General features: G+C 38.2%; 2 protein-coding genes across 6 annotated transcripts in view; one reads left to right on the top strand and one right to left on the bottom strand.

Moving 5' to 3' along the window:
- Nucleotides 1–3325, bottom strand: part of med17 (mediator complex subunit 17) — a 5524-nt gene extending 2199 nt beyond the window's left edge. The window contains exons 1-9 of one of the 2 annotated variants that reach the window (XM_008308940.3): nucleotides 3190–3325; nucleotides 2375–2619; nucleotides 1792–1955; nucleotides 1437–1656; nucleotides 1207–1343; nucleotides 1016–1097; nucleotides 763–915; nucleotides 516–646; nucleotides 240–424 (exon numbers count right to left, since the gene is read on the bottom strand). In XM_008308940.3, the coding sequence (XP_008307162.1) occupies nucleotides 240–424; nucleotides 516–646; nucleotides 763–915; nucleotides 1016–1097; nucleotides 1207–1343; nucleotides 1437–1656; nucleotides 1792–1955; nucleotides 2375–2609 (1307 nt within the window). In that variant the 5' untranslated portion in view covers nucleotides 2610–2619; nucleotides 3190–3325. Of the gene's footprint in view, nucleotides 1–239; nucleotides 425–515; nucleotides 647–762; nucleotides 916–1015; nucleotides 1098–1206; nucleotides 1344–1436; nucleotides 1657–1791; nucleotides 1956–2374; nucleotides 2620–3054 lie in introns of both variants that reach the window. The other variant, XM_008308939.3, reaches the window with a different exon arrangement.
- A 131-nt stretch (nucleotides 3326–3456) lies between these two features.
- The window catches only part of cep295 (centrosomal protein 295), a 13460-nt gene continuing 7709 nt past the window's right edge, over nucleotides 3457–9207 (top strand). For 2 of the 4 annotated variants that reach the window (XM_025055129.1, XM_025055128.1), the window contains exons 1-11: nucleotides 3458–3767; nucleotides 4064–4264; nucleotides 4357–4481; nucleotides 4565–4658; nucleotides 4975–5088; nucleotides 5170–5310; nucleotides 5487–5670; nucleotides 5816–5995; nucleotides 6118–6351; nucleotides 6802–6899; nucleotides 7861–8070. In XM_025055129.1, the coding sequence (XP_024910897.1) occupies nucleotides 3669–3767; nucleotides 4064–4264; nucleotides 4357–4481; nucleotides 4565–4658; nucleotides 4975–5088; nucleotides 5170–5310; nucleotides 5487–5670; nucleotides 5816–5995; nucleotides 6118–6351; nucleotides 6802–6899; nucleotides 7861–8070 (1680 nt within the window). In that variant the 5' untranslated portion in view covers nucleotides 3458–3668. Of the gene's footprint in view, nucleotides 3775–4063; nucleotides 4265–4356; nucleotides 4482–4564; nucleotides 4659–4974; nucleotides 5089–5169; nucleotides 5311–5486; nucleotides 5671–5815; nucleotides 5996–6117; nucleotides 6352–6801; nucleotides 6900–7860; nucleotides 8071–9207 lie in introns of all 4 variants that reach the window. The other 2 variants (XM_008308909.3, XM_025055130.1) reach the window with 2 other exon arrangements.

The raw sequence follows: 9207 nt of genomic DNA, 5'->3' as shown, positions 1-9207 counted from the left end.
CTTAAACACCCTTGAGTTTATTATTACGCTTCTCACTGCAAATATTGACTGTTGTCTGTTACGGTTATTAAACCTTCTCATTCTCACAAGAATGTTTTTTAGAACTTGCACTAATGGAAAACACAGAAAGATGAGTACAGGATGCTAATGTGCCATAACTGTGTCCTTAAACCAGGTGATAACATTCAAAATACAATATAACCATCAGACACCATTGTGGATGAAACATCCAACGTTACCTGCTGCGTAGGAAGATGTGTTTGGCCTGTTTTATGATCTTCTCCAGCAGCCCTTCACTCTGCTGCAGGCTGGAAATCTCTGCTTTGTCGTAGGCCAGCGGCCCTGCCAGACGTAGGCGTTTGTGACCAAAAGGAGCGCTGGCGGGATGGGGCATCACTATAGAACTGAGCTGCTGCTTGTGGAACTGTGACAACAAATAACGTTGTTTGAAGCAGGGAACAGACGACAGACTTGGCATCTCTCAATGGAGCTACAGGTAAAAGTGTGTGGATCACCTCTCGCATCATTTGATGCAGGTTGTGTTCGAGGACATATAGATGATCATCTGGCTTGGTTTTGTCTGGAGATGCCCGCTGGTTCTTTTTTTCTCCAGTTGAATGGCACAGTGAGATTGAGAGCTGCAGACCTGGAGAACAAAAAACATATGTACACACACACGCACACACACACACACACATATATAATATATATACTGTATTTTTCAAAGATTTCTGGTGTGATGTAGTGTAGGACACTGCTAACCTGGAAATGGTTGTGAGATGATTTGATTCTTCACAACAATGTGAGGAATCTGAGATTTTATTTGAACAGCTTCCCTCGACAGTTGTGCAAAGATCTCTTTGCAGAGCAGAACATTCTGTGCTGCTTCTAGCTTCACATGCCAAGGCTGTGTACCTGGTTGAGGGAAACAGAAGGTTGCGAAGAGATCCAGTGTGACATCGCTGTACAAAAATTAGAAAGAAACGGTGGGGGAAATCTCAGTATTCAAAATTACCAGTTTTGGGTTTTGGACTTCTCCTGAACAGGTTTACTGTTCCCAAATCTCCAATGTCAGGAGCTTGTTTCTGGATGGACACCTAGGGATAAACAATAGTATGACTTACAGAAGAATCTACTAGCTAGCAATGTTTGAAAAAGACATCACAATGCTCAGAAGCTGTTCATCCATCTTTTGGTCTCTCTCACCTTGATGTAAGCAGAACCCTCTAAATCACTGGGGATCTGGACATCAAGAGGGCAGTAATCTTCTGGAAGTTTTTTATCCAGATCAATGTCTGTGTTCTTGATCACTTCAAATGTACCATGGTGAAGAAAAAGTGAACCTGGGATAGCAATCAACACATGGTTAAGAAAAGGCATAAAACAAGTCACTGACACGGTTGAACAGGCATCTGTTATACAGTACGCCTTGTTACCTGCGCTGCGGTAGCTCAGATCCCCAAGAATCTTGTCTCCAACTTTGCGTAGTTTCCACTGTGAGCGAAGTCGCAACAGCTCTGAATTAAAGTCTCTCTGCCTCCTGTTCTCTTGGTTTTCAGCAACAGACTTGGTCAGCTTCTCCGCTCCTTTAAGGAGAACCTGCGCTGCCGTGGCCAAGGATTTCTTTTTACTGATCAGCTGAAATACCTGGGAAGTCTGAAAAAGGCAGATGGTTGTTATGCTGTTTATTAGAAACCACAACAGTTTATCATTAGTTCTATTTTAGCAATATTTTAACAGTATAATATATATCCCGCCAAAATGCTATGGTGATATTCTACAGCATCTTACCTTGCCAGCAGATGGGTCCTGAGAGACTGGGTCTAAGGCCATGTATTTCTTTTCCTTCACCACACTAAGCACATCATAGAGCACGCACATCTCTGTCAGTGCACTGCGCAGGTTGTTACGCACTGAGTCCCAGGGCCAAAGAGATGGTTGAAACTTCACTGTGCCTGTATCATGAACCAATAATCACATTTATCAAGAAATTAGAACCTCTTTACTCTTATTCATCAACAAAAATAGCTATAGTTTATATCTACAAAATAATGTTTTAATACAAGCTGAAGAAATAGCTGTGTTGTTGGAATATGTTGCAGGTATGAGATAACAGAGTTTAGTTTGATGTTACATAAAATTAGCGTACAAGCTGTATAGATGTTTTTAGCATACTACTAGCATACTACTATGCTTATGTATGGTGTTCATTTTGTAGTCCTACAATTCTAAATCTAAAGTATATAATAATAATTTAAATTTTAAGAATGTTTTACTCTTTACGGCACAGCTAGAGAGCGCTGTTGTAATACATTATAGTTATCAATTAAGGGAATCGATCTAAAGCCACAGCTTTATGTTGGTCACATATTACCGTCCTCCTCTTCAGGCTCTTGCTTTACCCACTCACGGTCCCTGGGTTCGGATTCAATCCCATCTTCCTCTGAATCAGATCCTTGACTGAAATCGATCCTTTGTGCCAACTTTGATAGATTTTGGGACATGGACAAGGGGGGGACATATGTCTCTGTCCCATCTAGGGCTACTTCCTGAACCTGCTTCTCGCAGGAGGATTCAATGCTGATTCGCACAGCTGGTACCCCAGACATGATGATTAAACTAAATGGAAAGAGGAAAAGCGAAGATAAGACTTTTAATATTCACACACGGGGTAGTTACAGGAGCAATGAAAGCACAGAGATATACTATAGTAGTAAACAAAGGTAAGACGTTTAACACACAATCTCTGATAAAAAATAAAAACATTTAAGCAGCATGCAACAAACAAGCATCTGACTGTTTGTCAACATCAACTGGTATTATAGGAAAGTTTTTGCTGACTTAATTCTGGTTTATATATATATATATTAAAAGAGACCATCTGGAATAAGTACAATCCAAAGGATAAATAACTGTTTTCTTATGGCTGTGTGTTGGCAAAAGCTGCGTTGGCCAGCTAGCATCAGTCCATTGTTAACCTCAGAGAGTACAATTCCTAAGACAAAGAAAGAGCTGTAGAAGCAAAAACGAGATTTGGATTTAGGTGAAACTCACCAGTCCCTTTTACCCCGATCTACAGCACACAACAAACGTTCTATTCAGAATTTTTTTCCCCACCAGACAAAACAGTAGGTTTTTCCTCAATACACAATCGAATCCGGTTCATGATTTGTGTTAAAACTAACTTACGTTTATTTTACTGCCGCCTTGTGGTACGGATGTACTGTTAATTCACCGTTTATTAATGCCTTGACTCCGAACCTTGTTTTGATTTGTAAATATATTATTTAGTTTTGTTGTTATGTGATGCATTTTAGGATTTTACATCAAAATCTAGAACACTGTTGTTCTAGAACACACTTGTTATGTTCCTCCTCCTAGGAACCATGGAGAAGTTTGTTCCACACGGGATGGGAGGCGGGCAGTTTAAACCACCGGATATGACGTCGTGTCAAAACGGTTTAGGCGTCGTTACGGTTAGGATTCACACAATTCTAGAAGTTTACCATCGTAGACTAAGTTAAGGTAATTGTGCAATTAGCGTGTCTTTAATTGATTCAGTATGAGTGTATTTCTGTGTAGCGGCTTTTAAAACAACAATACGGGGGAAAGGAAAGTGGCTAAGGCAGCTGCTCATCTTGAACATTTTACTTGCTAATTTAAAGACAATGAAGAGAAAACTAGCCAAAATACGATTAAGTCCAAACGAAGAGGCTCGGATAATAAAAGAGGAAAATGAAAGGAGGCGAAAACTTCGAATACAGCAGGTACATAGTAGGTATAATCTATATGTGGTTGCTTTGTTTGGCTTCTCTCGGGTCTTCATGTCTGATTTCTTACATGTATGCGTTTAGCAGACGCTTTTATCCAAAGCAACTTACAAGAGAAGGAATAACAATCGAGCATGTGATTCCTCTCGGAATCGAGCCTAGTGACTGGGCTAAGTGACTTCCGATTTTGGAATAGTTAAATACTACTATTGTTGTGCGAACCGCAAATAAGGGAAAAGGGGATGGAACAATTAATTCATGCCTCTTTTAAGTTATTAAAACTCTTGTGTTAGGTGCGGGAGCAGCAGCGACACATTGCACTGAGCATACGGCAGGCTGTTGAGCAACGACGACAACATGAGCTGGAGCAGTTGGGTAAAGACCTCCAGTTGGAGTGGGAGCAACAGCAGAAAGAGAAACTGGAGACCATACAAAGACTGTACCAGGAGAGCCTTCAGCTTCTTGGTCAGGGTCACAAAGATGCAAAGGAAAATGTAAGATAAAACCAGCAGAAACTGGATACAGCAGCTTTATTTTGTGCTTTCCCTGCTTAGTATGATAATGATCATTTGTTTTGATTGCCAAGGAACCTGATTTGGCAGCAATTGCTCAAAGAGAAGCAGAAAATCATGCCAAAGCAGAGCAACGGTTTCAAGAAGCTCTGAAGGAGCTGAAATTACAACGTCTTAAAGACCAGGAGAGGCAAAGCAAGTAAGCTACATTTTACATTTTTGTGTTTGCCTAAAAGCTATTGTGGGATGGAGTTTTTCTTTTAATTTTGTTTTCTTCCCTAGAGTTATTGATGCAAGGAAAAAGGCTTTACTAACAGAAAAGGATCGATCAGCTAAAGTAGCCAGCCTACCGCCACCGCCACCTCACCCCATTGAGGTGATTTCACTCATCAATGACATTAATTGTAAATATATCATAGAAATGCAGTAATAACTGCATTGACCTCCTTTTTTAAAACCTTTCCTGCACACAGTTAAGTATGTCAAATAAAACATAGATAGATTACATACAAAAAGTTACTGTAACATTGAGACCTTTTTTCTTAAATAATCCGATGTTTTACATCTTCATCATTCATACATTTTACTCCTTTAATCAGATTAATCCTGTTGTTAAAGCTCGGTTTTCTGTATTAAATAACTCATGTTATTACACAGGTTGAATAACACTGCTTTATTTTATAATTAACCAGAATATTGATTTAAAGAAGCCCCATATAGTGAAGAAAACAGATGTCAGTGCCTTTGCTGCCACACACTACCATATGCCAGAGAGGACGGTGGACAGAGAGGCAGACACACTGCAGGTAAGATTACTATGAGTTTATATATAATGTACTGTCAGTCCCTCCGTGTTAGTGTTGTCTAAGATATTCATTTGTTTTTAGCTGTGTGCTCGCACAGAAGCTGAGGTGAAAGAGAAGAGACTGCAGGATCTTCAAAGAGAGGAAACAATAAGGAGAGAGGAGCAGCTGGAAAAGGCTCGTCACCGGGGGCGGCAGGCCCTGAGACGAGAACAGCTAGTGCAGGTTGATATCAACTGATAAGTTGATTGAACATTTTTATCCGGTTTTATTTATGTATTCTGAATATATTTTTCTTAACCGTATAGCTGGAGAGAAAACAAGAGTATTTCTTATACATGCAAACAAGGCTGAAGTTGCAAAGATAAATTGTATGTTATTCTCAAATGTCACATTTTTAGGATCGCCAGCGACTACTTGTGGAACTGGAGCACCTGCAGCAGACAGACCTTCTGAGAAGAAGACAACAGGTGTCTCAAATGCCTCCTCAGATCTTCCAGCCTCTTTACAAGAGACAGGAGATGAGAGATGATTTCCAGAGGGAGATGGAGTTTGCATTTGAGGACATGTATACTGGAGAAAGAAGTAAGGAAATTGTTGGAGTAGAGCATTATAAAGTAAATGTGTGTGGGTTGTTTAACATCAGAAATGCCCAACATTCATAGACAATAAAACATTATTGCTTTGTATCAGATTTAGTATGTTTTAGTAGAACACCTTTTGTTCCCAGGGGTCAAAGGTGATCTGGTGGTCCAGCTTGCACCAGAGCCTCTACCAGCTTCATCTACAGGCAGTCAGGACCAAGAGTTGGATGTCACACTGGATGAAGTCACCACACCAGGAACAATAGGCACATCACATGATGCTAAAGTAGATACTGAACAGACGGAGATGAAAACATCTGCTCAGAGTAAAGGCACACACTGGGCGAATATAAAAGATTTCATGCATGAACTACAGTCTGAATGTTGATATTTGAAATTATATTAATAATTTAACTGAAACTTTTCAATCTTTATGGTTTTCTTTTAGTTGAAAAAAACAAACATGCTCCAAGACATGCCTTAAGAAAACTTCTGGATCGAATTAGGAACCAGAGAAACCAGTGGACTGAACTTAGCAGTCCTGTCTCCTCAGCTGATTCACCTTCCACCATCAGTGATAAGATCCCAGAGAGGGACACAAGCATTGAGTCAGGTTCTCTGAACAGTGAGGAGAAGAAGAGGCCACCTGTTAATGAACTTGAGTCTGACCACTCAGCAGTAGGTCTGTTTGAATCCAGTTATCATTGCTTTGAATTCATTCATCCTTTGGGGTAACAGAGTGCTGGAGCACTTTCAGCAGGCGTCAGTGAAAAATTTAGTTACATTTATCAATTTATCCTTCGGGCTTAACCATGTCCAATTAAGCATTACATTATTTTAAAATTTGGAGTGACTGCTATTGATCATTGCACAAATGTATGATCAGATTTTTGCTGAATCGCCAGATTTTTGCTAAATGACGTGACACATAAGACACTTTAACCCCAGCTTCTGTGTTGACTACAGGTCAAAATTGTGACCCTCCTGTGTATACCTTTTTTCCCCCACTGATTAACACAAAATTCTCATGTCCTTCTTTTTTTCCCCACTGATTAACACAAAATTCTCATGTTACAACTTGTAAATTTAAAGTTTATCAACTTTTTTTCTTTTTTGTGTTAAATTTGGGCAGAGCTGGAGACAACAGATCCTTCCAGTGGAACACACTCTCAACCTCCTGATGAATTTGCAAAGAGAATCGAGGAATTTGAAGAAGAACGAAAGAAAAGGGTAAAATGCTGGTTCATATTTTTTTACGCAGAATTTAAAAAATGGAACTTGGTGTAAAATCATTCAAGAGCAGTGAACGCTGCCACATACAGCTTGTATTGTGTTAATGTTTGTAGTTTATCTAATGTATGTACTTAGATAATGATAAAATACTAGAAAAACATGTATTTATCCTATTTTTTTGTCAAAATATCTTGTAAATATTATTTTAGTTTATATTTTTACACTCTATTTTTACACTATGCTGAATTATGGACCTGAATTATGAGAAGCTGGATGAGAAGAAAGTTAAATTAAGATGAGCCTTATCCCATTGTACAAAAACTGTGGAGATTAATAGTGTCGTGGCAATGAATACTGTTTCCCTGGTTGTTTACTATGTTTATCCAATAATTCATTTTTTTTTAAAAAGTTTACTATGTTTATCCAATAATTCATTGTGTAATTTAATCATTCTGAAATTTCGTGGTGTGAGGGCAAAACACAGACATTAACTATTTTGAATTTTTGTAGTAATGTTTAACAATGTTTAATTCAGTGCTATGTTCACCCTCCTCAACATTGACCTAGCAGACTCTGATCTGATTCAGGTGATCCTTGTTACTTTATTAATGAAGCCTCTGAAACAGATGAGGAAGGAAGAAGTTTCTAACCTTTGCTGATTGAGGGCTGACAGTTGAGTAGAATGTGGAAGAAATTGTATGTTGATTCTTAAGAGGAAATTATGGAATTAATGTGTAGCTAGTTGATGAGTCATCTGAAGAAGGTCAACCTTTACAGCACAGACAGGTCACAAAACCACTGTGTTAATGTGTTATTGTCTCTTTTAACTGAAACATCTGTGATGTTGGAAATATTTATGTCAAACTTTCAACCTGCTCAATACTCTCTGAGGTTGATGTAAGATGTCTTTGAGATATTTGTCTGTAGTTCCAAACACTGAATATTTCTGTTTTGCTAGGAGGAGGACCTGGAATGGAAGAAGCAGCAGCAGGTTGATTTGCTCCAGGAGTTGGAGGAGCAGAAGGTCAAACTGGAGCAGATGCTGCTTGAGGCTCAGCAGGAGAGAGAACGGCTAAAAACAGCAGTCAACCAGGAAGAGACGATATACAAACAACAATCAGATCAGGGTTGGGATGTTACTTTGGTCTGCCCTGGTCAACCTTCTGAGGTCAGTTAAAATCTCTCATTCATTTATTTTTTTGCTTTAAATGGCAGCAAGAAAGAAAATCAGTTATTTATATATTTATATATATAATTCTCAAAATGCTCTAATTTCCTGAAAAACATGCAGAAAAGAACATTTTGAATGTTTTTTTCCAAAAACTTTTAAAAAATTAAAAAATATAGTTAAAAAAATGCAGTTTCTAATGAATTTTTTAAAATGTAATTTCCTGTGAAATCAAAACTTTTCACCATCTGACCACATGACATGCAATTAAGATTTTACTGAAAAAATTTAAAAAAAATTTCTAAAATGTTTTTCAAAATGCTCTTCTTTAAACAAACAGACACTGAAGGTAAAATTTTGAATTTTATTTTTTCAGAAATTTTCAGCAAAATTTTTGACCATCTGACCACATGACACGCAAAAATAGGATTTTACTGAAAACTTGAAAACAAGTGTCTCTAAATTTTTTTTCAAAAAGCTCTTATTTGATGAGAAACATGCAGAAAGGACAAAATTCGGAATTTTTTTTTCCAAAAATTTTCATCAAAGTTTTTCACCATCTGACCATCCATCCATCCATCCATTTTCATCCGCTTATCCGTTGCCGGGTCGCGGGGGCAGCAGTCGCCACCCAAATCACATTGCACCGTACCAACCCCCCTAAACCTTCCTGCGGGTGGTGAGTCCACTGGAAGGTATAAACCACCCTAACTGGGATTCGAACTTGCCCAGGAGGTGAACCCTGGGGTTCCACACCAATGACAGAGACATTGCCTCTGGGCCAAAGCGCCACCCGTCTGACCATATGATGTGTAATTGGGATTTTACCAAAAAATTTCAAAAAAAAAAAAAAATTTTTCTAAAGAATTTCTCAAAATGCTGTAATTTCATGAGAAACATGCAGAGAAGATAAGACTTTGCATTTTTGTATTCCAAAATTTTTCACCATCTAAAAAAAAAAAAAAAAATCTTAAATGTTTTCACAATGCAGAAAGGACAAAATTCTGAATTTTTTTTTTCCAAATGTTTTCATCAAAATTTTTCATCATATGACCACATGACACATAAAATTGGGATTTTACCAAAAAATTACAAAAAAAAGTTTTTCTTAAGAATTTCTCAAAATGCTGTAATTTC

Source organism: Cynoglossus semilaevis, chromosome 4 (assembly GCF_000523025.1).
Source record: "Cynoglossus semilaevis isolate Cse_v1.0 chromosome 4, Cse_v1.0, whole genome shotgun sequence".
NCBI lineage: Eukaryota > Metazoa > Chordata > Actinopteri > Pleuronectiformes > Cynoglossidae > Cynoglossus > Cynoglossus semilaevis.
Note: the sequence above shows the minus strand (reverse complement) of the source record. Positions and strands in the feature narration are given on the sequence as shown.